The sequence below is a fragment of the Crotalus tigris genome, unplaced genomic scaffold (assembly GCF_016545835.1).
Source record: "Crotalus tigris isolate CLP2741 ecotype Arizona unplaced genomic scaffold, ASM1654583v1 scf7180000018548.2558034, whole genome shotgun sequence".
NCBI lineage: Eukaryota > Metazoa > Chordata > Lepidosauria > Squamata > Viperidae > Crotalus > Crotalus tigris.
The window spans coordinates 887,313-914,192 of NW_024097071.1; the positions used below are offsets into that span (position 1 = coordinate 887,313).

At 34.3% G+C, this 26,880-nt stretch overlaps 1 protein-coding gene across 1 annotated transcript in view; it reads right to left on the bottom strand.

Annotated features, from left to right (window-relative positions):
- Nucleotides 1-2,221: 2,221 nt before the first annotated feature.
- The window catches only part of UHRF1BP1L (UHRF1 binding protein 1 like), a 67,716-nt gene continuing 43,057 nt past the window's right edge, over nt 2,222-26,880 (bottom strand). Inside the window, exons 13-21 of the mRNA XM_039354062.1 lie at nt 26,271-26,464; nt 23,023-24,494; nt 21,253-21,428; nt 20,322-20,449; nt 15,839-15,989; nt 14,343-14,599; nt 10,480-10,588; nt 6,839-7,011; nt 2,222-5,061 (exon numbers count right to left, since the gene is read on the bottom strand). Of these exons, the coding sequence (XP_039209996.1) occupies nt 4,936-5,061; nt 6,839-7,011; nt 10,480-10,588; nt 14,343-14,599; nt 15,839-15,989; nt 20,322-20,449; nt 21,253-21,428; nt 23,023-24,494; nt 26,271-26,464 (2,786 nt within the window). The 3' untranslated portion in view covers nt 2,222-4,935. The remainder of the gene's footprint in view (nt 5,062-6,838; nt 7,012-10,479; nt 10,589-14,342; nt 14,600-15,838; nt 15,990-20,321; nt 20,450-21,252; nt 21,429-23,022; nt 24,495-26,270; nt 26,465-26,880) is intronic.

Consider the following 26,880-nt stretch of genomic DNA (forward strand, 5'->3'; position numbering starts at 1 on the left):
AATAGACTCTCTTGAATAGAGTCTAATTCTATTGGCTTTCAAAAGCCAATAGGAATTGTCCAGGCTGTCTCTGCCCTGCTGAGCCCGCCAAAAGTCCCATTCTGCAAACGGTGCTGCACCGGTTGAGTAGTCCTCGACTTATGACCGGTTGAGTAGTCCTTGACATACGACCGGTTGGGGGTCGCGGCATTAAAAAGGTTGAGAACCACTGCACTAATGAGTAATTGCGCCTAACAGCTGTTAGGCGTGATCTGCTGTTCGCCGTGGAACGAGGCTTCATTCCTTTTAGCGACAGCTGAAGGGAAGGGTACTTCAAGTAACAGACTTTCTTTCTAAATTACACCATGCTGCAACCAGAACTGCTAATAGCCTGAGTTGCTTCAAATAAGTAGTTCAGCAAATCCAAAATAGCGACCGTTTGTGGAAAGCTCTGACCGGGCTCGGTCAGAGAAGAATCCACGTGGCCTCAAAATGGCAGCCACTAGAAAGAACGCGTCCGCTGTTCTAAGGGGATTAACTCAGACCCCTTATTCTCTTAAACAAAAGGATCACCCCCCCACTTTGATTCTTATGTTAAGAAAGTGAATTAATTCAGCAAACTGCTAAATTAGGGGAAAAGGCAGCCACCACCACCCCAGCAAGGAAAGAAATACAACTATTCTCCCAAGGAAAGGGAAAAGGAAGGGGAAAAATGGCTAAACCTCCCAGAGAAGAACTAACCAAACTATAATTCTCCTATTCTCCAGGAAGAATCCACCAATGCTTTGACAATATCTAGTCTGACCTGCTATTCCAATGAAGAGATTCAAGTTATCACATCCTCATGGGCGAAAGACTAAGATGAAACTGGGAAGTCCTGGTCAATGAGGGGCGTGACAACTTGACAACTTAGTCTGATTGGACAGGAGGACTGAAATAACCCATTGGTGGATTCTTCAGTCATCATGCTGGAGAACTAATAGTCTCTTGGTTTCTAACCTGATGCCTTAATTACTGCACCACTCCGCTTCCATCTGGAGATTAGAAGCTTATAGATTTTTTTTCTGGTGGAATATGATTACTGGCTCATGAAAAACAATTTAGGAATTCAAAATTCTACTGTAATGTAGTTGCAATTGGGTAGAACTCTGTTTTCTCACATTTAAAAACCAGGATTGAAGACAGGTGTTTCTAATATTTCTCCCTCAGCTAAATATTCCTTTGAGTCAAGCTTGGCTAACCCTAAACAAAGCTCCTTTAACCTTGCTTAGCTTTGAGCCCAAGAACAATTGATTTATTGCAAAAAGAGAGATCCAGTATAAGATGGCTTCACAGATTCTTATTCTACACAAATTTCTGAAAAAGCAATGCCAAAATTGTTCAATGCATGTTAAAAGACCGTTGTGATATTTTTCTCATCTGTAATATGGCTCTATCTATATAAGAAAATTTATGCAGATTACTGCAAACATAGTCTCCCTTGTAATTTTGGACACTACAGAACAATTCGTGCAGAACTGGCATCTGGATCCATTCCTATAGCTGCATCATTGTAATTTGATGTGCTACTGTTCCTGCCGCTTAACAATTTAACTTGGATGATATCTATAAGCAACTGTGGTTGACCACTAAACCATACCTACTTATAAATCATTATGCAAGTTAAGGCCTATAAAAAGGAATACCATCTAGGATGGGCTTCCAATAAGTGGTATTCTGTTTTGTTGTATTGTGAATTTGATGTGGTATAGAAGGCCTGTTAATCTATTGCAAAATTTCCCTAGGTATTTGATACATGCTTCAGTTACACTCATCATGTCTTTATCCGATGGGTCTGAAGAGATGAACATTGTTATTTGATATAAATGAATTTCTGGTGTATTCTGAATGGAAGCAGAAAAATGCATGCATGCATGCATGTACTGGGCAATTCCTGTACAATATGTAGTGTATGTGTGTGTCTATATGTGTGTGTGTATACTAAAAACAATGGAATTCTATTCAATTGATTTTGGAAATTAAATATATAAACTGTAGCAGAGAACAGGGAGGTCCAGATTTATGGTTGTATAGTACATGAAAAATAACCTGAAAAATTTACAAGTTGTCTCAACACTAGAAATAAGAATATGTATAATTCAAAATAATTTCTGGAATGTGCTTCAGACCACTGTGCAATTTATTAAAATATACCTTTCTCTTTTTAAGGTTTTCACACAAACTGAAAAAAGATGCAGCCACATTAACGATCTCATTAAGTACATATTACTTTAATTATATGATTCATTTCAGCAGCAACATTTCTTTTTCAGGCATGTAAAAAAGCCTGAAAAAATACATGTTGCAATAAATAACAAAAAGATGATATGATCATGCAAAGTCCAACCCACTTCTTCTATACTAATTGGGAAGCATGAAGAGGCCTTAATTCATTCATAGGAATCTGCTAATACAATTTTTAATTTTAGAATTTGAAGGATTATTTTCCACAGCACCAATTGTTTTTTAAAAAACTGAATCAGAAAATAAAATTATCATTTAACATGACAATTCTTTGCTTTAAAAATTATTACCTCAAAAATCTTTTTCTTATAAAGAACAGCAAAGTGTATAAAAGAGTAGCACTTCTAATGTTAGGTGGAAAAGACCTTGGGAGACTGGGTGAAGAGATGTTGCCTAGGGAACAATTAGATAAGAAACAGTATAGCCCACTGCTGTAAAGTGGGTGGAGCAAGAAGCTCAGAAGGGAATGCCCTTGGGCTATAAAAGTGACAATGGGAGAATTGTACTTTCAGATTTTTACAAGTTTCTGTTCATGTAGTTTTACAGTAAAGTAGAATTAGTTGAGCTGGTTGTGTTTCCTATCTGGTCCACCTGGTAAGGCTGACAGCACTGGATTTGTTCAGTTAATTCAAACAAGCACAAAACCACATTCTATTTTCTTTTTGACCAAACCATTGCTATGATATCATAGTATGACAAGCATGAAATAAGAGGACAACAGTATGAGTTTCAAGCAATTTTCATCTTACAGTGCCTACACATCTTACAGTGGTGCTGAACAAGTGGTACTTAGAACCAGTCTTCAAGTTCCAGCCTCTGCAGTGTCCCCACAGTCATGTCATTTGATCTGGTTCTTCAGCTTCTTTGCTGGCTTTTTACAAGCAAAGTGAACGGGAAAGCCCCAGGTCACAAATAACAACCATGTGACATTGTAGAATTTGCATAACCATGGCAACTGGAAGCGCCCGAACTGCCATCTCTGTGCAGTCACAACACGCCTTATGACTGCATTATTTAGCCTTAGAAATTCTAGTCCCAATTGTTATCATTAACCAAGGACTACCTGTATATATTTATTTTGTAATATAATTCTATATATGCCTATCAGAAATAAAACTGCAGGAAGCTTAATGAACCTTAATACCAAATTAAATGGTTAGTTATGTGTAGTCTTTTAAAATGGACTGTACATAAATAACCTGTACAAAAATAATTTGGAAAATAACTTACTATTTTAATCAATTGGATTTAACAAGCATGTATTTGGTCAAGTATTTTGCATATTCAACTTAGAGTTATATAACTTTTGTTTCTGATAAACTAATAAAGGTGACACAAAAAAGCACTGAGCAATGGTGAGATAATATTTAAGAAAAAATAAAGATAAATGAACTGATAATTTCAGTTGAAAGGAATAGGAGATGGGAAATACACTGATCTTCATAAAATTAAGACTATTATGTTTTAAAATAAAAGCATACATAATTATTTCACATAATTCGGACATCTTGATTTGTTATCTTTTTGCAAAATTTTCAATTATTTTAATCCAATAAATATGAATTATATCAGATAAACTTTGATTAAAATAATTTCAGTTCAAATTCTTATTATTTTATTTCCAATTCAGTAACTCAATCACCAGATTTTAATTGTTTGGTCTCTTATTTTTACTTTAAAAAAGAAATTAATTATTCCCTGAATTATTTTACAGTTCAAGTATACAAATACATACCTCTCAAAATGTTTTCAAGTAATGAACAAGAAAGATCATTGAATAGCCTATATACTATTATCATCCTGATAAGTGTTCTATCAGAGATTTAGTTATTGTTTTAAAAATTTAAGAATCTTTTGCACAGGTTTGTATACTTTACTTATTTACAGCAATTTTTAAACTGAAAATTTAAAGTTTAATTTTTACACATAATTGTGATATAAAATGCAACTTTACATTTTGTTAAATTGTTACAAGTTTGAATAATTATATAACTGCTTTCAAGCATATTAATATACAGCGATGTTAATTTATAAAAAAACATTCAACTGTTAAAAATTTAAGTTTCTAAGAATGGCTGAGCTTCACTGTCAAAGCAAAAAAATGACTAATGATCTTCAAAAAGAGCTCAGATCTAACAACCTCTTATTCTGTGAGCTAATAAGAAATCATTGTCCAACTGATTGTGCAATTTCCAATTTTCCCCAACATATATTACCATATTATCCTTTCCGATGCTGAAGTGATACATTTTGAGAGTTGGAGGTGCTAATCTTTAAGCACATCCTGTTGGTGCCTGAACTATTTCTGCATGACTGTTATAAATTTTCATAATGGACCATTTTATGTGTAGTGCAAATTTAATGTCCCTTGAACAATCCTTTTGTTGTAACAAAGATTTTTTATCTTCACAAATGAAGATGAAGTTATCCTATCAATGACAAAGGAATATTTTATTCATATACCAGTTATTTCACAAGTTAATGATGTATAATAGCAATTGTTCTTCCTTACATCACTGCAACCTAAGAGTTTAAAAAGAAAAAAAATCTAATTTTTCTTATCCCTTTTTACAAGTGAATTTTCTGCAGAAATGTTGCTCTGAGTTCAGTTTCATAAACAAAAATTAATATAAAATGTCTCCTTTCTTGTTTCAAATTAATGTATAGGATCTGCTAACATTTTTCATTATTCATTTTTTTAATATGGTGAAGCAAGGTATCTTTTTCCAAATGAGCTTCAGCAAGGGCCATCTTGGCTTTCGCTAATTCCTGTTTTAGACATTCATTTTCTTCAACAAGCTGTAATAAATAAATAAATAAACAAATAAGTATATAAATAATATCAATTAATAAACCATTTTAATGTTCAGATGCCAAATTAAGTTTGATAAGGTCATAGCCTTATAAACACATTATATCACGGGTGTCAAATTTGCAACGTCACGTGACATGTCGCGATGTATCGTGACTTTTTTTCCATTGCTGGCATGGGTTTTGCCATGATGCATCTTGCTCGCTATGATGCATTTGACACCCCTGCATTATATGAAAGAATTCTGTGCTTCCTAATTGTTTTTTGTTTATTTCTTTTTGGGTGGTATTTTTCAGTGCTTTGCAATACACTTTGAGCACTTTTTAATATCACTTTTTTTAAAAAAAAACCCTCCTTATTTTCTAGACTGATAAAATTTTCAGTTCAGAACTTTGCAATACAATTCTGATCTTTATCATTACTTATAACTGGATGTAAATTACTCATCTATCTTCACTAATTTAACAACAGAAGACCTGACAGTGCTCCAAATTAACATAAAAAAACCATAAAAACCACTTGTAAGATTTGTAAAAAAAGTCATGTCAGCATGTTTGTGAAGGATAGAATAAATTTGCCAGAAACCATTTAAGGCACAGCTTAAAGGCACTGAATGTTGTCAACTCAACATTCCTTTTTACAGGATAAGTATACTGCATATGCATAAACATGTTAAGCAAGAACTAACAGCTGACCACTGTTTATGTTATGACTTTCGTTAACAGAAAAACATATTGAATTAAACTTAGTATTGAAAAAAAAAGTATTCTACTGCAAGGCTTTAAAAATACCATGGCTGAGTTTACATGATATAAATCTACTGTTTTGCTCTGAGCCATGGTTCGTAATTTATTGTTACATATTAACCTAATTTTTTTTAAATTTCTGTGAATGCATTTTAAAAAGCAATTTATTTGACATGACATATTAAAATTATATCTATCTTTTTCATACATGTATATAGAGTACTTTCTCAGATATTTAAATTATGTATTAGTAATTTTCTTATCCATTAATTATGAATGGGCTACATTTGTCCATTTTTAATTATAAATTTCTACACACTAAAGTTATTTTTAACTTACATTCATTATTTAATTTCCTTAAAGTGTACATAATTTACAATACTTGTAAATTATAAAGTATACTTGTTATCTGATTATTTCCATCAAGGTGTTTCATTTTTTTCCCATAAATAGGAGGTCATCATCTTAAGTTTTTTGTTTATTGAATACAGTATTTACAATCTTGGGCTCTAAACGATGTATTTTGCACTCTTTTAAAATACTCGAGGAAAACCAGATTTGGCTTCCAGTTTCCTTCAAAAGAGTATTGTTGGAATATTCATGAACAGGAAGAGTCATGTGGTAACTCAGTCAGCCAATGTGAAGAAAGTGCTACTGAGTCTGTGCAAAAAAGAGTATTGAGTTAGGAGCTGGTTTTCCAGTCTCAAGTTTTGTCTCTGATCTGTCTCTGTAAGAAGTCTTCATTAAGCTATGTTGCTGTAAAGAAGAATGGTATTGTAAATATTTTTATATAAATATAAAGTTATTTTGAATCAGCTAAATGCAGTCATCTGTAAGAGCTTCTGATTTATTTTTCATCAATTAGAGAAATTAAAATTCTCTAACAAGTATGCTGTTTTTTACAATATAAAATCTTTAACTGCCATTATAAAACCAATTTTACAAAAAAAGAAAAGAAAAGAAAAGAAAGAAAGAAAAAAAGAAAGAAAAGCAAAATATATAGTAGATTTTTCATTACCTGTTCTTTGATTACCATAGGTAAAGTCATAAATTCTTCGGAAGTGTTAATTTCTGGAGAGGTTTGTGTAGACTGGGAGCAAAAAAAAATTTTCTTTTGAGTATCAGCTTCAGCAACCTGATTGCCTATTCTGCTTTGTGTCTTTGGTGCATCACTACTAACTGTTTGGTGGTCTGTTAAGACAAATCAGAGAATTAAGAGAATTATACAAAGATACTGATATCAATAACTCAGTAAAATGCATCACATCAATATGAACTATATCAAGCAGAAATTGATAAAGTTATGACACAAAATATTTTCAATGCCATCTTACCAATATTGCTGTTAAATGCATATAACATTAACACAATATCAATCCAAGTATTAAGAGCTGGGATCAAACTTATTTTTCAAAAAGTACAATATTATTCAAAGTATTTTAAAAGGAAAGAAACATTCCCCCAAAATCTACCTTTTTAAAATGTATTCTAATCCTGGACCCTTTTCTTAATATAGGTAATCTAATTAGACCGTTACTTCTCATAGATTTAAACAGATAAATTATGTAGATATTTTTACATTGAAATGATTTTAAACTTCTGAACATTATTCAAAGTGCATTTTATTTGAATATATTCTCAAAAAAACCCAAACATATTAATGATGTACATTCATTTGACAAATTCATACATTTGTCTGTTTCACCTAGATGTATTGGGTTTTCAAGACAATTAGGTCTGAAATTAACAGAACCAAATTTCAATTCTCCAATTAGGTATTTACAATAATTTGTAAGTTATCTAATAACAGTTTATGAGTATTCTGACACTTCAGTGCTCTGCAAAAAAAAAAAAAAAACCAGACTGTGTAATTGGGAAAAAATAAAAGTTGCTTCCATTTTTTAAAATATGGAAATAAGAGGGAAAGAATGCAAATGAGAAATTTAACTTCTACTTATAAGAAAAAAATGTCACCATACATTTTAATTGCATTGTTTTGGATAAGAGAAACTCAGTTTTGTATACAGTAATGTTTCTATTTTATGCTTTTTATTAAATCTAACATTAAAAATAAAAATAAATAAAAAGTCAATGGCACCCCTTCAGCAATTGGTTTAAAGCTGCCAAGCTTCACTCCACTTGATGGTTTTATCCCTGCAAAAATTTTAAATTATCACTTTACAGTCACTGGAAATCAAAAGCCAGAAATTGCTTCATATTTAGTGCCGAATTGGACTAAATGCCTTTTCAATTGATTTAAAGCAATCATTTTTTAAACTCTTGAATCATGCTCTGAATCTGATCTTATGTACATCTAAAACTTTCACAGATTCAGCATATGTACATTAATAGAAACAAGAATGGTTCCAATAGATACAATGTATCACACAGCGCATAAAACATCATTGATTTTAATCTGGCTTCTAAGGTGGCTTAAAATGATAAATTTGTTAAATTAACAGATATACAAAATAGGGGAAGTTAGAAACCCAATAGTTCTTTTTCTTTATTTTACATGACTTCTTTGCATTTTTCTTGTTAAATTGATTTTTGCTTGTACTTTTTTTTTTATTTCCATACTAGATCAAAATCTTTTATTACATAACAAATAATTTGATGTAGTCCGCAACAGTTTTTTTCTCATATATTCAAATTTGTATGAAAAAGTCAAGTAATTTTATGCTTGCAATACTAATATTCTAAATTGTAATTAATACTGATAAAGTATTAGAAAGTAAAGATAAAAAATACTCTAAGTTATCTAAATGATAGAATGTCAATTTTAATTAATACTGTACAAGTATTATACTGAACAATATAATGTACTAAGATTTACAGTAATATAATAAACGGGGGAAAACGAGATTCAGTAATGCTGTCTTTGCCAGATGATGTTGACAGAAACATGAGAACTGGAACTGCATTCTTCTAAGGTTACTGGTTATTGTAATGCAATTTAATTTGATTTCTTAAAGTAAATTCAGCTATGTTCAATGGGAATTATATTAAGAAAACTTTAACATAGGTAGAAAATATTTGGACAAATAATCAGTACAGAACTACAACTGGCAGTTATTCATTAAATATTATTAATACATTTATTGAATAAATAGAGATAGCTTATGAAGTTCAGAAGAATCATGAAGTATTTAGTAAAGAAATTTTGTTCCACTTATTAAAATATGTTGTTAGGAGAAAGTACAATAACAATGGTTCACTTCAGTAATGTGATTTGCCTTATTTCTAACCAGTTTGGGTTTCAAATTAACAAACAGTAAAAGATTAATGTATGGATTAATGAAAGCTAAGATTCATCAGTAATTTTTTTTTCTTGACAACATTTAAACCTTGCTTAACAACTACTTGTTTAGTGACCATTCAAACTGAATGAATGGTAGTTACCAACAGTTCTCTAAGTTACAGCCATTGTAGGTGATCAAAATTTGGGTGTTTGGCAACCAGCCCACATTTAAGACTGTAGCATATACTTCTTCCCCACCAACCTCTTCCCCACTCTGCCCTCTGGGCTGCCATGCACTCTGCCATTAGCTACCTATACTGCCCCTCATCCCCAGCTGACCTCTACCATCTTCTTCCTCCCACTGCAGCCATAATCCAGGCACTGGATGAGGGCGCAGCCCCAGGACATTGTCACCAAGTGAAGGATAGTGGAGCCTTGTTTGGCAAAGGGAGCTTGCCGGGTCTGGCTGGGGAAGGGGTAGTGGAACAGAGCAGGCAGTTCACAGAGGACTGGAGAAACGTCAAGTCCTCGCCTAATGACAGCAACTATATTACTGGAATTTTTGTTGCTAAGCAGCATGATCACCAGATACTTTGCCTAATAACTGCATCATTTAGCAATGGAAATTTTAAGTTTAAGTGAGGATTATCTCTAAGGTAGTCCTCAATTTACAATCATTCATTTAATGACCATTTGAAGTTACAATGGCACTGAAAAAAGTGACTTATAACCGTTTTTTACATTTACGACCACTGCAGCATCCCCATGGTCACGTGATCAAAATTCAGATGCTTGGCAACTGGTTCATATTTATGATAGTTGCACTGACCTGGGATCATGTGATCACCTTTTGTGATCTTCTGACAACCAAAGTTGAGCAGGGGGTTGGACTAGAAGGCCTTTTAGGTCTCTTCCAGCTCTATTCTGATTGATTGATATAAGTCAATGAGGAAATCAGATTTACTTAACAACCATGTTAACAATTGCAGAGATTCACTTAACAATTGTGGCAGAAAAGATCGTAAAGTGGGGCAAAATTCATTTAACAACTGTCTCATTTAGCAACAGAAACGTTGAGCTCAATTGTGGTCATAGGTTTTATTTATTTATTTATTTATGAGACTTATATACCGCGTTGAGGACTAACTGTATATTTTAATATTTTAAAATAGTTAATGATTGACTCTCATTGTATATCTTTAAAAAAAATAGCCAAAAATATAAAATGAACCATGGACAGAACTTATAGAACTTGGTTTGAAATATAAAAAATAGCTCTGTTTGCTTCCCCCCCTTGCTTATTACTACTATGAAAATGTTAAGATTTAATAAAATCTTGCAGATTTTAATCAATTTTTCAGAATATTTACTTTGAATGTTGCCAGTATTATATCTGGGGAAGGGAAGAAAAGATCTACCTGTAATGTAAAATGAGCCATCATCTTTTCTCTCTATCATAAGCAGATCAATATGCACAGTTACTGGAACTGATTCAGGAGCAGACAAACTATCACGAGGACTATCATCCTAGAAAACAAAAAATATAAAAACCATTAACTTGTGTTAAGGCTAAATTCTGCATGCAGAAGTATTTTCTGGAAATAAAGTAAATTTCAGGTGACAAGGTAAGTAAGAACTTGTACTCATATAGGAACATTAAATATATAGACACGTATCTATATAGCTAAAGCTGTATCTCTATCTGTATCTGTACTGAATTGAATTGAATACTTTATTTGGTCTAGTGTGATTAGACACACAAGGAATTTACAGAAGCACTCAGTGTACATGCAAAGCAGCAGAATAATAATTATACCAATAAAAGGAGAGTAAAGAAGATAATAAGGATAAATAATAATAGTACAGCCTATATAGTAGATATACAGTATCTACTATAGATATAGCTATATCTATCTGTCTGTCTAGCTAGCTATTATCTATCTATTGAGAGTGAGTTCTGGACTAGGTTAAATGGTCTGATGCTATGACGAGACGGGTGGAAGAAACTGGGGCTCTGCTTTCTTAACCCAATTTTGTTTGGTTGGAAAGTTGCCCTGGAGGGGCAACAAAAAAGAAGGGAAGCTTTGGGAGTTTGGACCAGACAGCGGTCAGTCCAAACAAACCGAAGAACCTCTTCAAAAGGACAGAAGAAAAGCTGCCTGTAAGCAGAGGCAGTCCAAGTCATCGTCAGCTGGAAAAAAAAGCAAGGAGCTGCTACGCGCTACAGAAGAGCTGATTGTTTTTATTCCTCTTCCTTATGGACTTGGAAAGAGAGATCCCCTGACTGGAAAAAAATTCCAAAGTAAAGATCCCAGAAAGACTAGGGGAGAAGAGACTTAAAAGCGTCAAGAAACTACAAGAGGGGGAAGGAATTTAAGGAATATAAAAGAATACCTAAAAATGGAATCAGACTGACTTAAAGAAAAACTGTTTAACCCTCAGAGATATGGAAAATCTTTTAGATTCAATTTTCAGGAGAAATAATTTAAAGAGAACTTTAAAAGAAAACTTTGTAAAAACTTTTTAAACCAGGATATAGACAATATAGTGAATAAGGACATCTAGTGGTGAAAGGAGATACTACAGCAATATCAAATATTAAAAGAACTTGAAAAGTTTTTGACCTTGAAACAACACATAGGGTAAACAAAGTGCCTTTATATGACTTTACATGAGAAAGACTATCTACAATTATATCTTTTGACCCTGGATATAACCAAAACAGGAATTACTTGGAGACAGCAGACTTTTTACATTTTTGATCTGACTGGAGCATTTGGATCTAGCCTAAAGTAGTTGGCTGGTTTTATGGTTTGGATTTTAGCCTAAGATAGTTGGCTTTTTTTCTTTTCCTCCTTTTTATTTGGTTTTTTCTCCCTGTGGATCTATAAATTTACTTAATTGAAAAATGAGCACACCAAATCTCACCAGGCTTATGAAAAAACCTTCTTCTGCACCTTCTGTTGGAACATCTAGCCCAACAAGCCAGGGATCTATTGAAACAATGTTACAGCGAGAAAAAATAAACATAAAAAAATAAATAAAAATAAAAGGCAAGGATGTCCGTTATCTCCATTGTTATTTATTTTAACTTAGGAAGTTCTAAATAGAAATATTAGACAAGATACAGAAATTAAAGGACTAGAAATAAAAGGTGAAATATACAAATTGCAAGCATTTGCAGATGATTTAGTATTTATCCTGGAAGAACCTTTGGAGACAATTCCTAAACTATTGGAAAAGATAGAATGGTATGGAGAAATAGCAGGACTGAAAATAAATAGAGTAATTTATTACTTTATTATTAATAAAGTAATAGTTAAAAATCTTTCAGGTAAGCAAAACAAACAAATGTCAGAAAAAATAGAACTACAAACAGTCAAAAAGGCTAAATACCTGGGAATGTACTTAACAGCAAGATGTTCAATGATAAAAGAAGATAATTATACAAAATTATTGAACCAAATAAAATTGGACTTGGAAAAATGGAAAAACCTGCAACTGTCGATATTAGGAAGAATTGCTACAGTGAAAATGAATATACTACCAAAATTTTTATTTCTATTCCAAACAATATCTATAAAACTTGAGAAAAAATTCTTTGAAGATTTAAACTCATTAATTTTGAAATTTATTTGGCAAGGAAAGAAAGCTAGAATCAAGATGAAAACATTACAAGAAACCAAGGAAAATGGTTTTGGTTTGCTAGAGTGGGTCTTATATTATCAAGCATCCGTATTAACACGAGTAAAAGAATTGATAATTCTTAGAAACAAAAGGTTGTTATATTTGGAGGGATGTGATTTACAACTGGGGTGGCATGCTTTTTTTCAAAACCACTATATAAGAAATGCATTATCAACAGGGGAAAAAATAAAATGTAAAATATATCTGAAAATTCCAGATTGGCTTTCAACAATGGAAGCATTTGTACATCCAAATTTAGTTAATTTTGAAAAAATCCGAACATATAGAGATATTCTAAATTCTGAAGGGAACTTAAAATCTAAACAAGAAATGGAAAACCAGGGTATCAATCTATCATGGTGGGCATACTTACAAATGCAAGCTAGATATGACAAAGATGTTAAACTGTATGGATTTTATAAGGAGCAAACCTTGTTTGATAAGATATTATTAACCTCTGATGAGAAGCTAATTAAGAAAATTTATAATTTACTACTAAATTTGAAAATGGAAAGCGAACAAGTTAAAGAAACAATGATAAGATGGGCAAATTTTTTTGGATATAATATAGAATTAGAAAAATGGCAAAGGTTGTGGGAAAGAAACTATAAATGGACAATGTCAACTTCTTATAAAGAAAACTTATATAAAATGTTTTATAGATGGCACTTGCCACCAGCAAGATTAGCAAAAATGTTTAAAAACATGTCAGATAAATGTTGGAAATGCAAACACAAGTCAGATACTTATTACCATGTTAGGTGGACATGTGCCAAAGCAAAGAGTTATTGGAAAAAATACATACGTGGCTAGAAAAGATTTTGGGAAAATATGTAGATTTTAAACCTGAACTTTTTTTATTAGGTATAATGCCAGAAAAGACTGATAAACAAATCATATATTTAATTTACATGTAACGACAGTGGCAAGAATTATATTCGCGCAGTATTGGAAAAATGAAGAAATACCATCAGATGAAGAAATAATTAAAAAAATACTAGAATGTGCGGAGATTGATAGACTGACTTTGAGGTTGAAAGAAAAAGAAGAAAAGAATATTATCAAACTTGGGGCTTATTTTGTCAATGGCTAGAGGAAAGAATAAAGGATTAGGAATTAAATTTGTATTAGTGAATGTAAACTCAGACATCACGTTTGTTGAACAAGTACTATTGAATGTATGAAAAAATGAATAAAAATCTTATATAAAAAGAATAAATGGCTAAATCTGAAAAGAGTGATAAACCAGTTTAAATTAAATACTTTAGTGATATGGATCACAATTAAACCACTGCTGTTTAATATTTTCAGTTGCATTGGTATAGGGTTTCCTGCGTGAGCAAAGGTTGGAATAGATGACCTCCAAGGTCCCTTCCAACTTTATTATTATTATTTACAATGCAAATTCGAGAAATCCCTGTACAAAAGGCAAGTTAAATCCAATAACACTTCTTAAAAATATAGAGATATTTGCTTCAGTCAAGGGAACTATTAAGTAATTTTTTAAAGAAAGTTTCTATAAAAGTTGGACTATTCATATAGTGAATACAAACTCCAATCAAATAAAGTATCAAGCTCACTAAAAATGACATACTTTTATGTTGATTTTTGTATTAGAAATTTTTACATTCATAGGCATCACTTCTGCAAGCATTTCATCTTCCAAGAACCGCTGAATGTTCATAAGTGAAGAAGTTAGGAAATCAGCAGTAAAACCTTCTACGTGACATTGTAGAAACCCAGTTTTTTCAGATTTCAATGAATGTATTACAGCACTTGGTCCACTTTCCCATCTCAGCCTTACTTCGGGAGCTGGTTTAATTGGCCCAGCTGTACATTTAGGATCCGAACCTGTTATAAAATTAAATATGGAATTAGGTTATAGTTGTTAAATGCATCTCTATAGAGCCTATTTTTGATATGATATAAAAGCAGTCCAAATAAAGGGATCTATTTTTGATAAGTAGTTGCCCCCATAATTTTACATTATAAATAGAAATAGTTAACCCCATAGAAATTTTAAAAATTAATAAAATATGGCATGTTCTTCCTCTCACATTTTTATGCATTCTTATTTGCCTAAAGCCATTTCTCCCAATGCTTCATGTTAAGATATATTGAATAGTATTAAATATTGACAATATTACTGTCAAGCTTCCCTCTTTCCAGTCTATATTAAAGCAGTTAATCCAAGGAACAAGAAGTTTAAGATTATAATACAAGAATTCCAGCAAGTCCTGTACTTTCATATGAGGTGTGTATGTGTGGGCATAGAAAAAGAGGGAGGGAGGGAGAGGTGGGGCAATCAATGACAGCAAAACTATTAATTTTGCATTTTTTTCAGCATAGGGCAGTGGTGGTGAACCTATGGCACAGGTGCCAGAGGCAGCACTCAGAGCCCTCTCTGTGGGCACGCGCGCTGTCGCCCCAGTCCTAGGCCTTCAGCTGGGTTTTCTAAAACCTTTTTGCTTTAGGCCTCCGCCACCGTGTGCAAAAAAAAAAAAGTTCAATCAATCAATTTCAACTTCTTGCGGGAAAAAAAAAGATCTTGCAAAGTTGGAATTGATTGATTGAACTTTTTAGTCCCACCTAGTCTGCTGTTACCACCACAGCCACAGGCCATGCCCACCCAATGGGCCACACCCACCGGGCACTCAACGATGCATAAGTGGGTTTTGGGTTACAGTTTGGGCACTCAGTCTCTAAAAGGTTCACCATCACTGGCATAGGGGGAACTGCCCTTTTTGGGAAGGCACTCTGTATTTGTTACTGTTACTGTTTTGGAATCTGCTTTTCCTTTTTCTATGGTGAGAAATAACTTGCATTTTATAATATAAACTATATATATATAGCTGATGTAAGTGTTGAACAAGATTAAGTGGTTGTTTCAATTTCTGAAGTTTAAAAAAAAGCATTACTGTCAGTTTCCAATCTTTTTTTAAAAAAGTACATACACACATTGATAGGCCTATAAACTATGTATGTCCAACACAATAACATATTTTTTATAATTAATTAACAAAGAGAACAGTTCATGGTACTATTACTAAAGTGAAAATACTGTTAGTGCCTTTTTGTGTTATTTCTTACCTGCCGTTCGGTTGCAAAGATAATGTCGAACACTGATATTGCCCAGCTGATTTGGTAAAACATGATTTATCTGGAGGCATACTTCTGTGTCTTCACCTCTGATGTCAATTTCACCATTAATACCAAATATTTTAAAAACTACCACTGACATCTGTCAACAAAATAAAAAATGCAAATAATCTGTTAAGAGTCAGTTTTTTTCTTTTCTTTTCTTCGTTTGCATAATTTAGTAGCTTTTAGGAAGTTTTGTTGCTCACTCTGTGAATCAAGGATGTACAAAACGTTTCACATTCAAAATGTTTCTAACTTGAAATACTTCATTTTGGGTTAAAAACAATTGTTTCAAGTTTAACATGGGTTGTTCCCATCATTCCAAAAATGTTTCAAGTTTGAAACAAAACACTTTACAGGATGGGTGAAATAGCTTGAGACAATTCTTGGGTTTTTAGGCAAAATGTTTTGATGTCAAAATGTTTCATATACTGCTAAATCAGTGGTTCTCAACCTGTGGGTCGGGACCCCATTTGGGGTCGAATGACCATTTCATGGGGGTCGCCAAACAAGGCTGTCCGCCATTTTTTTCCTTTTCTTTGGCCACGCCCCTGGCACCCAGTGATGTATAAGTGGTTGGGGGTCACCACAACATGGGGAACTGTATTATGGGGTCATGGCATTAGAAAGGTTGAGAACCACTGTGCTAAATAAAGTTGTTTATATCTGATCTAAGTTAGACTTATTATTATAGATGCTAATAGTAACCACTATAGTCTGTTTTTCACATTTGCTTGGATTTTTAATATTTTTAGTTCCAAGATACTAAGATGCTTTGCTAATTATATATTTATTAAATTACAAATATATATATATATCTATGTGTAGATGTGTAATACATCTATGATCTCAAGTAAAAACTTTTGTTACAAGCAATATAGTACCTGAAGCAGAATCAATGCAGCTGGAAAAGTTTTCAGACACATTTAAAAAAAGGCTTATAGTGATTGCTTAGGCTAAGCAACCATTTAGTATAGGTAGTCACTGACTTACAACCTTTCATTCCGTGACCATCCAAAGTTAAAAAAAAGTAACTTACAGCCATTTTTCACACTTGCGGCCATTGCAGCATCCTCATGGCCATATAATCAAATTCAGAACCTTGGTAACTGGCTCATATTTATGACAGTTGCACTGTCCTGGGGTCATTAGATCATCTTTTGCAATCTTCTGACAACCAAAGTCAATGGGGAAGCCAGATTCATTTTACAACTGTAATACTAACTTAATAACTGCCATCATTCACTTAACTGTGGCAAGAAAAGTCAGAAAATTGGGCTTAATAACTGCCTTGCTTAGCAACAGAAATTTTGGGTTCAATTGTGGTCATAAATCGAGGATTATCTGTAATCATAATCATAATAGTAAAGTTGGAAGGGATGTTGGAGGTCATCTAGTCCAACCCCCTGCTTAGACAAGAAACCTATACCATTTCAGACAAATGACTGTCCAGTCTCTTCTTAAAAACTTCCAGTGTTGGAGCATTCACCGCTTCTGGAGGCAGGTTGTTCCACTGGTTAATTGTTCTAAATGTCAGGAAGTTTCTCCTTAGTTCTAGGTTGCTTCTCTCGTTGGTTATTTTCCATCTGTTGCTTCTTGTCCTGCCTTCAAGTGCTTTGGAGAATAGCTTGACTCTCTCTTCTTTGTGGCAGCTCCTGAGATATTGGAACACTGCTATCATGTCTCCCTTCGCCCTTCTCTTCATTAAACTAGATATACCCAATTCCAGCAACTGTTCCTTATGTGTTTTAGCCTCCTGTCCCCTAATCATCTTTGTTGCTCTTCTCTGAACTCTTTCTAGAGCAGCGGTTCTCAACCTGTGGGTCGGGACCCCACTTGGGGTCGAACGACCATTTCATGGGGGTCGCCAAACAACGCAGTCCACCATTTTTTCCCTTTTCCTTAGCTGTGCTACTCCCTTTTATTCTATTGGCTTTTGAAAGCCAATAGAATAGACTCTCTTGAATAGAGTCTAATTCTATTGGCTTTCAAAAGCCAATAGGAATTGTCCAGGCTGTCTCTGCCCTGCTGAGCCTGCCAAAAGTCCTATTCTGCAAACGGTGCTGCAAGTTGTCTGCAGCGAAGACGAGCTGTCTGGAAGTTTCCACTCCTCCCTGCTGAGCAACTACTAAAAATGTAAGTAAAAGAGGGCCAGGGGTGGGAGGTGGGAGGCCGGCGGGCGCAGGAAGGGTTGCTGACGCGCATGGGGCCCAGTGGGTGCCTTACCTCCCTTGGGCTGGGCCAGCTGGTGGCTCAGCCGGTGGTCGGCCTGCGCTGTCTGTGCCACTTGCCAGCTATGCCTCGGCCGGCACAGGGGGCGGCACCACGCATGCGTGGCGCTCCTGGGCAGGGAAAGTCCTCGACTTACGACCAGTTGAGTAGTCCTCGACTTACGACCGGTTGAGTAGTCGACTTACGACCGGTTGGGGGCGCGGAATTAAAAAGGTTGAGAACCACTGTTCTAGAGTCTCAACATCTTTTTTACATTGTGGTGACCAAAACTGGATGCAGTATTCCAAGTTTGGCCTTACCAAGGCATTGTAAAGTGGTATCAACACTTCACGTGATCTTGATTCTATCCCTTTGTTAATGCAGCCTAGCAATGTGTTGGCTTTTTTGACAGCTGCAGCACACTGCTAGCTCATAGTTAAGTGATTGTCCACTAGGACTTCGAGATCCCTCTCACAGTTACTACTATTGAGCAAGTTACTACCTATACTATACCTGTGCATTTGGTTTTTCTTGTCTAAATGTAGAACCTTACTTTTTCACCATTGAATTTCATTTTGTTAGATAGCGCCCAATGTTCAAATCTGTCAAGATCCTTCTGTATTTTAAGCCTATCTTCTGGATTGTTGGCTATTCCTGCCAGCTTGGTGTCATCTGCAAATTTGATGAGTTTCCCATCTATCCCCTCATCCAAATCATTGATGAAGATGTTGAAGAGCACTGGGCCCGGAACAGAGCCTTGGGGCACCCCACTACACCCTTCCCTTCATGTAGATGCGGTTCCATTGAGGACCACATGCTGAGTATGGCCGGTCAGCCAGCTACAAATCCATCTGGTGGTGATGCTGTCTAACCCACATTTTTCTATCTTATCAAGTAGTAGATTGTGATCTACTTTATCAAATGCCTTACTGATATCCAAGTATATTATATCCACAGCATTCCTCTGGTCCACTCATTTTGTCACTTGGTCAAAGAATGCAATAAGGTTTGTCTGGCATGATCTGTTTTTGACAAACTCATGTTGCCTTTTGATAATGACTTTGTTTGCCTCTAGGTGTTCACTGATTCATTGTTTATCTTTTCCAGAATCTTCCCAGGTATTGAGGTCAGGCTGATAGGTCTGTAGTTCCCTGGATCCAATTTTTTTCCTTTTTTGAAGTGGATATCCAGAGTGTAAATATGGCTCCTAGAAAGTTCTACTATCTTACAATGACCCAAAACGCACAAGTCTAACCACCAAAGATTAGTTAAAGCAGAACAAAGTTAATGTTTTGGAATAATCAAGTCAGAGTCCTGACCTTAATTCTATAGAAATATTGTGGAAGGACTTGAAGTGGGTAATCCACAAAAGGAAGTCCACCAACCTCCTAAAACTGAAGCGGTTCTATAAGGAGGAATCAACTAAAATTCCTCCAAGCCCATGTGTAGGACTGATCAAAAGCTGTCAAAAATGTTTAGTTGCAGTTACTGTTGCTCAAGCAGGGCATACCAGTTATTGAAAGCAAAGATTCATGTACTTGTGTCACACACAAATATGTAGCTTTGGATCATTTTGCTCAATAAATAAATGAGTAAGTGTAATGTTTTTTTACTCCTTTGTTCTAATCTGATTCTCTTTATGTAGTTTTAGAACATGTGTGTAAAACAGATCATACTTTAGCCATATTTATGTAGGAACATTGAAAATCCAAAAGGGCTCACAAATTTTAAAACACCACTGTAACTCTTGAAGAATAGGACTGCCCCATAAAAGCCAAATTTTTCCAAATAGCCTTTCTACCAATCAAAGATATCCATTTTGTCTGGAGAAAAGACAGGGGACTGTTTGTGAACTAATTAAATCTGCTAGCCCCATCCACCTCCTGTTCTCTAGGGGTTTGGGGTTTCAGGTCTAATTTCCTGAAAATTATAGCTGAACAAGGCAACATTTTATTCTATTTTTTTGTTACTGAAGCACTTTAAAACTCTAATCATTTAGTAGAGTCTGAGGTACAAATCAAAAGTTTATTTAACTTTTATGACAACAGTGAAGTAGTAAATTGTGTGGCATTTTTGTTCAGCAAGCACCATTTTTTATCATGGCCATGCATTACTTCCCCCCCCCGCCCATTCTACAATTAACCAAAAAGAAGTATTTCAGTTTTCCAAAGAGTTGCTTAGATATATAAAAGTGTTGTTATTGTTGTTTTTAGAGCATTACCATTTCTTCACTAGCATCCTGAGTTCCCTCTGAAATGGCACTGAGGACATCTGGGGATGATTCACCATAGTTCTCGTTTTCTGTGCCTTCATCAGGCATATTTTCCACGGGTTTATTGGATAAGATAGCTGGCAGATTCACATTGTGGAAAAAGAATGAAGGTTGAATATTCATATGCAAACATTCACAGTAGCTTAATCTGGTTGCACATCAAACTACATAAAATAAACTGGTTTTAAATAATTTAATTTGATTAAATTTTGTCATTTAAGATGGGAGGGAGAGATAAAAAGGATATCACATTCTGATCTAGTTAGTTGATAGGCAGAGAGACTGCAGACAGACAGGAACATTCAGCATAATGTTTAACCAAAATAGAATGCAGATTCCTACTATGAAGCTACCAAAAAACCTGATTGTTTGAATTCTTTCTTGAATTTTATTTAAAACTTCTCTAAAGTTTTTAAGTTTTGAAAATGTAGCAGTAAATAAACAAATATCCATAACTTTGCAAATTATAGTAAATATGCTCAATGCAAAACATAATTCCACGCTTAATAGTTATACACACACACACACACACACACACACACACACACACAAGAATCTGCTCCTTGCCCTACAATCACCATTTAACCATAATTAAAAATTCATCAATGATGACTATGCCATGGATGAATTTCAGTTGGCTTGCATTCACATTGACAGTTATTTGAAACTGAGACTCTCTGGTGATATATTAATCCAATAATGAAAGAGCCATCAATATATTATATTTTCTAATTATGGTAATTTGTTTATTGTAGGCCAAAAAAATGCATTTGAAATAAATAAAATATTTTTAAAACAGGAACTAAAATTAGTTCTTGTACTAATGAAGAAAAGAGATAGCATTGTTTATATTCAAAAGTGTGTCAGAAAGTTTTTATACCTTTTTCAAAAAAGCTCTGGCTGTCACTTCCATCACTTTCCAAACAGTGATCCTCAAATACGTTGCTGTCAGTAGAAATGGTATCCAAAGAGGCTTGTGATGGACTTTTCTTCATGTTCTTATAAGAAACAGAGAATGCAGGAAGATTGGACTGGCACGATTCCTTAGGCTTTCCACTTTTTGATATAAAGATATTAGGAAATCATTACTTAAGGTAGAAAAAATTACAAAATAAAATAAAAATCCTTTAAAATCTGTAATTAAAAGAAATGTTGATGAAAATATATTCTGAAATCACAAGTAGTAATTATACCCAGTAATATATTCATGCTTGACTTCAGTAGTCAGATTACAATCCTGTAACTAGTTAGAACTAACAGTCTATGTACATATTAAAGGATGATACAATTTGTGATTTTATTTTAAGTTGACAAGCGATCACATATAGAGAAAATCCTTTATCTAGCGGGCAGCTGCATTTTTTATAAATTTCCTAAAGTAAGTATTGCAGGAAATCCATGCAATGTTCACAACCTCCACCATTTTATAAATGAATTTGTAACACAAGAATGTCAACTAAGTATTTACGCCTCAAATTGCCCAACAAGAAATTGGGACCAAAATTCTTGGGGCCTTTCCCCATAGTAAGGATCATCAACCCGTCACATAGAACTAAAACTCCCTAGACTTTTAGGGAAAATTCACCCAGTTTTCCATTGTAGCTTGTTGAAACCTTATTAGAGCTCCACTTTAAGACCTCCTCCGAAGAAGGCACCTAGGCCCCTCGTAGTTGCGGGACAGACCCACTATGAAGTGAAACATATTCTTGATTCTAGAATCTTTAAAGGGAAATTGCAGTACCTAGTACAATGGAAGGGATACCCGTTGTCTGAAGCCACCTGGGTGAAATCCAGTGAAGTGAAAGCTGACAGATTGGTCAAAAGGTTTCATGTGAAACATCCCAACAAACCGAAAACTAGTCATTAACATATGCTTTTGTTTACATTACAGGATCTGTCCTTCTTGTAAGGGGGGGGGCGGATGTCAATGCTGCAAATACTGTATATTCTTGCTTTGACAAAATATGCAAAACTGTCTGGTATTTTTAGAGTTAATGCAGAGCTAAGGAGGGAGGAAGGAAAAGCCTGCGAAACAGAATGGAAGGGAATCTTTGCCCTTTACACTAATTGGTGAACGTAAATCGTGACAGCAAAATAGGGAGTGGAAATGCTAGCAAAATAACTGCTCAGTGGGTGGGGATTTTAGATCTTAGCATACCTTTGTTATGCTGTGCCGACATTTTGTAACAAAATTAAAGACTTTTAGGAAAATCAATGCCTGGAAGTTCTTTGAAGTGTTTCATTAGCTGGAATCATTACAGTAATAGGTAGGAGTATGAAAAAATGATGATGCCTTCTGATTCATTCCAACCACTAGAAACTTTTCTCCAGCTCCAACTGCACACTGATTATTGTTCCAATATATTGTATCATTCAGTTCTACATGGAGCATTCCTATAAGTATGCTAGCTGCTAGCCAAGAAATGCATGATAAAGAGGGTTTAAATGATTAATCTGGTAAATTATGACTATAGAACAGATGCAATGCAATATGCCAAAAAACACATTAAAATTTTGACAGCCAATTTCCAGCTTTGTAATATCAACAAGTAATCTAAAGACTCAGAATATCTTTAATCCCTCTAATTTTACTCTGCTGACCTTAAGTCCCAGATCTAAACCATGTTAATTTGTAGAATATTTTCTGTACCTTAATGGAGACTGAAATGCAAGCATTTTTGCTGTGTTCAATTTTTCTTTGCCATTTTCAAACTTCTCAGACTGTCCCACAGAATCAGTTTCAGTTTCTATGACTTTAACAGCTGAGCATTCTGCTTTACTTTTGTTATTTGATAAACCACTTTTCTCTTCTCTGTCCATCAGCATTTTGATAGGGTCTTCTTTGCAATTTGAGATATCAGCCAATTCTCTAGGATAGGAATTGTCACTTGGTGATTCACAAATTTCTTCTGAATCACTATGACTGAAAAGCCCACTATTACTTTCTTCGTTCATTTTCCTCCAAAGTTTTTCTGCTGCATCATTCAAAAATGAACTTTCGCTTGGCAAATCCATATCACTATTTGATTTTAAAACTGGATTCATCAAAAGATTAAGATTAGTATTCAGAGACCCACAGTTGGTTACAACATTAATATCTAAATTGTTCATTTGTGTAGTAGAAGTAGAAAGTAGCTCGCTTTTTGGTTCATAAACTTCTCTGTTTTCCATGGGTAAGAGATCTGATGTCCCTGGACCTCCTTGTTCTAAAATGGGAGGGTTGCACATGCTTCCTTGCACTAGTGGATGAAGCAACAAAGCTATGTCAGCACTTTTCAATAAGATCCCAATACAGACATTTGCCTCTTTTGCTGGATTACCTGTCACAGTCTCTACATCTTTCCTCAAGTTGTCCAAGAGTAACACAAGAGATTCTTGTAGGTAAAGTAAGAAAAGATATTGGTAATGATTTATCTGCATGCTTACATGTTTCTGAATATGAAGTAAAACATGAATGTCTGCAACATATGCAGATTGAGATTCTGAAGTGCTTTTAGTGGAGCCCAAATTTTCAGTACCACTGATGAAGGCTTCCATTTCAGTATTACAGGTATAATACTCTTTCAGACGTTTTTTATGCTGCAGGCGATTAGCAAGATCACAAGACTCACTTTTCAAAATGTTGAGAGATTCCTGATTGCAAAAAGGCTCTTTGCATGACTGTTCACATCTCATAGGTTGACAAATCCAAAGTGTAAGTGGGAATGAATCCACAAAGCTTATCGGCCGTCCTTTCCCACTTTTCATTCCTTCATAGTCCATCCAAAATTGGGAAAAATGCACTGCCCAAACATCTGACGCAGCTGAGGTTTTAAGCGCACATTTATTCAGTTGAGGAGTAATAATACCTTTATAGATGTCATGCAGTTTTGTATCTTGTTCATGGGCATGTCTTTGAAAAATGGGATGCAAAAGATTAAAACAGTCAGAAGATTTGGGAAAGTCTGTGAAAGTTCTACTGAAGAATGTAGAGTCTTTGAAGTTTTGGAATGCTGCTTCCAAATCAGAGTGTCTACAATTTGCTGAATGTCTAGCATTTGTAGCAATCATTTCAGAACTCTGAATGGAAATTGCATATGGATCATCTCTATGTTTTTGCTTCCTTTCAGAAGGAATGATGAGCTACAATGATTAAAAAATAAACTTAGTTAGAAAACTGTATGTGAGGATCAAACAGAATTCATTGAATAAATATTCTTCAAATGTTAGGAACAAGAAAGAAAAGTAAATTGTCCAAGGAGTATCTGATCAATACACATAAAAGTTATTAATATATATAGCTCCCCAAAGTGTGGGTTATACAATCCCCAAAACAGCTGAATAAGAGAAGAGGAAAATAGCAGTCTGCAATGGCTGGTACTGGATTTGGTCTAAAATCTAATTAATTAATATTAATTTAATTTTAATCTCTATAGCTTCTTATCTCAGTCAATGACTCTGGAAGGCTTACAGTTCAAAAATGTATGAAAATACTAAAAACATTTTAAAACAATTAAAACCAATAGAAACATCCAAATTAAATACACATAGTAGCTGAGATACTTGGCTACTTAGCAAGACAGCCAGGAAATAGGGCCCTTAACACATTCAGCATCCTAGGCATGAGAACAAAGCCAGGTTTTTAGGGCCTTATGAAAGGCTAACAGGGTCAGTACCATTCTAATCTCAAAAGGAAGAATGTTCCATAGAGCAGGGGCCACTGTGTAAAAGCTCACTATGGTAGTTTATATTCTAATAACTTTCCAATCCGATTAGTTTTAATAAGCAAAATATAGAGAAAACCTTAAAGATAAAGTGTGAGTTACAGCTAGTTCAGACTACAACAGCTAGTACTGTGAATAATGTAGTCATATGGAATCACATATCCATTCTGAAGAAACTGTACTGATTACTCATTTTCTTTAGGAGCAATTCTACCTAGAAACCTACACTGCTTGATTCCCATACTTCTCCCACCTGTTCCTGAAAACTGAATTTAAAAATTCAAGGCTAGAGAGCAGAGGTATGCTGCTATCACAGGATCTGATTGATCATTCCACTGTCTTGCTCTTTCCACGCAAGAAGGGAAAGTAACCTTTGCTACCTGGCTCCTTGTTGGTGGTGTTACAAGTTCCTCCATTTTCCTTTTAAATATTGCTACTTTCTTACTAGTTCCTGTTCATTTGTTTCTCAGATGTTGCATACATGAATGGCTTCATATATTTTTCCCATGTTTCTCCTTTGAAGCTAATATACCATAGCTTCAATGCTACCATTGTTAAAGCAGAGGGAACAGATTGTTCCTTTATTCCACTATGGGTGGGTAGAAATTTTGTGTTAATGAAGAACTAATAGTTGAAATTTAAGGAAGCAAAGAAGTACCATTCACTGAAACTTTGTAACATTGTTCAAATATTCAGGAAGGAAAGGAGGTAGAACCACTGCAGTACAGTGGGCAACGTGTAGGAAAGAAAGGAGAGGATGGGTAGGAACTATAAGGCTGCCCACAGAATAGAATGGAATGAATATACTAGACTCCATGATGTTTATGAGCCATTGGATTAGCTGGAAGAAATAAAAAATTATTAAATAATTAAATAATAATAATAGTAATAGTAATAATAATAATAATAATTATAGTTATATACAATCACACTGAAAGCATTATATGGTATCAGTAGTATACTGAGAAATGTATTTCTGCTATGTTAGAAATTTTGAAAATTTAAAAATCTGAAAGGTCCAAATGTCCTATAAAAGTTAGAAACCAAGACAGTCACTGGCACATTGTCCATGATCTGTCATTTAAAAATGGCTCCACAGTTTCAAATAGTTTCAAAACAGGGACTGTTCTCATGCATCATTCTTTATAGGAATGAAACACTTAGCAATGTTGTGTTATGCTTTTGCAAACTGTACCTTTATCATTAATCCGTCAACTCGAACATCAACATGTTCTTCTGATTTTGAATTGTCATTTAACTTGTACATGGCCATAAACTGACTGAGACTCTGTTTCATATCCAATACAAATTGATTTAGCCAAAGAATACTTCTCTCGTCCAAAGTGAACTGCAGTGCATTTAGTTGAATATACAAGTTTGCATTTGGAACTAAAGGAAATAAAAAAAATATTATATTAAAATGTTTTAAAAGTAGAGTTACTATGTCTATAATAAGCTAGGTGCTTGAAGAATATTGGCTCCAAGGAAAAACAGTGTTATTAGTATGGCAGTGGTTTCCTTAGTGTGGCACTAAATCTCTAATAATATTTTGATAACTACCATAGTAGAAATGAGATTTGGAAAAAAATTCACAAACACCAGTGAAATTTACAAAAAATTGCAATACATAGCTTTTTATATAGCTTTGATCCCTTTTAGAATATTCCATTCCAATTCTAGTTACAATTCTTTTGTAATTATTTTACCATCCACGCTAACATTTTGACCAAGATAAATGTGTTATATGCAGTGCTAAGTAAATAGTCTTAAACTTTGCTTCTGAAATGTTTGTCAAACCTGCTCTA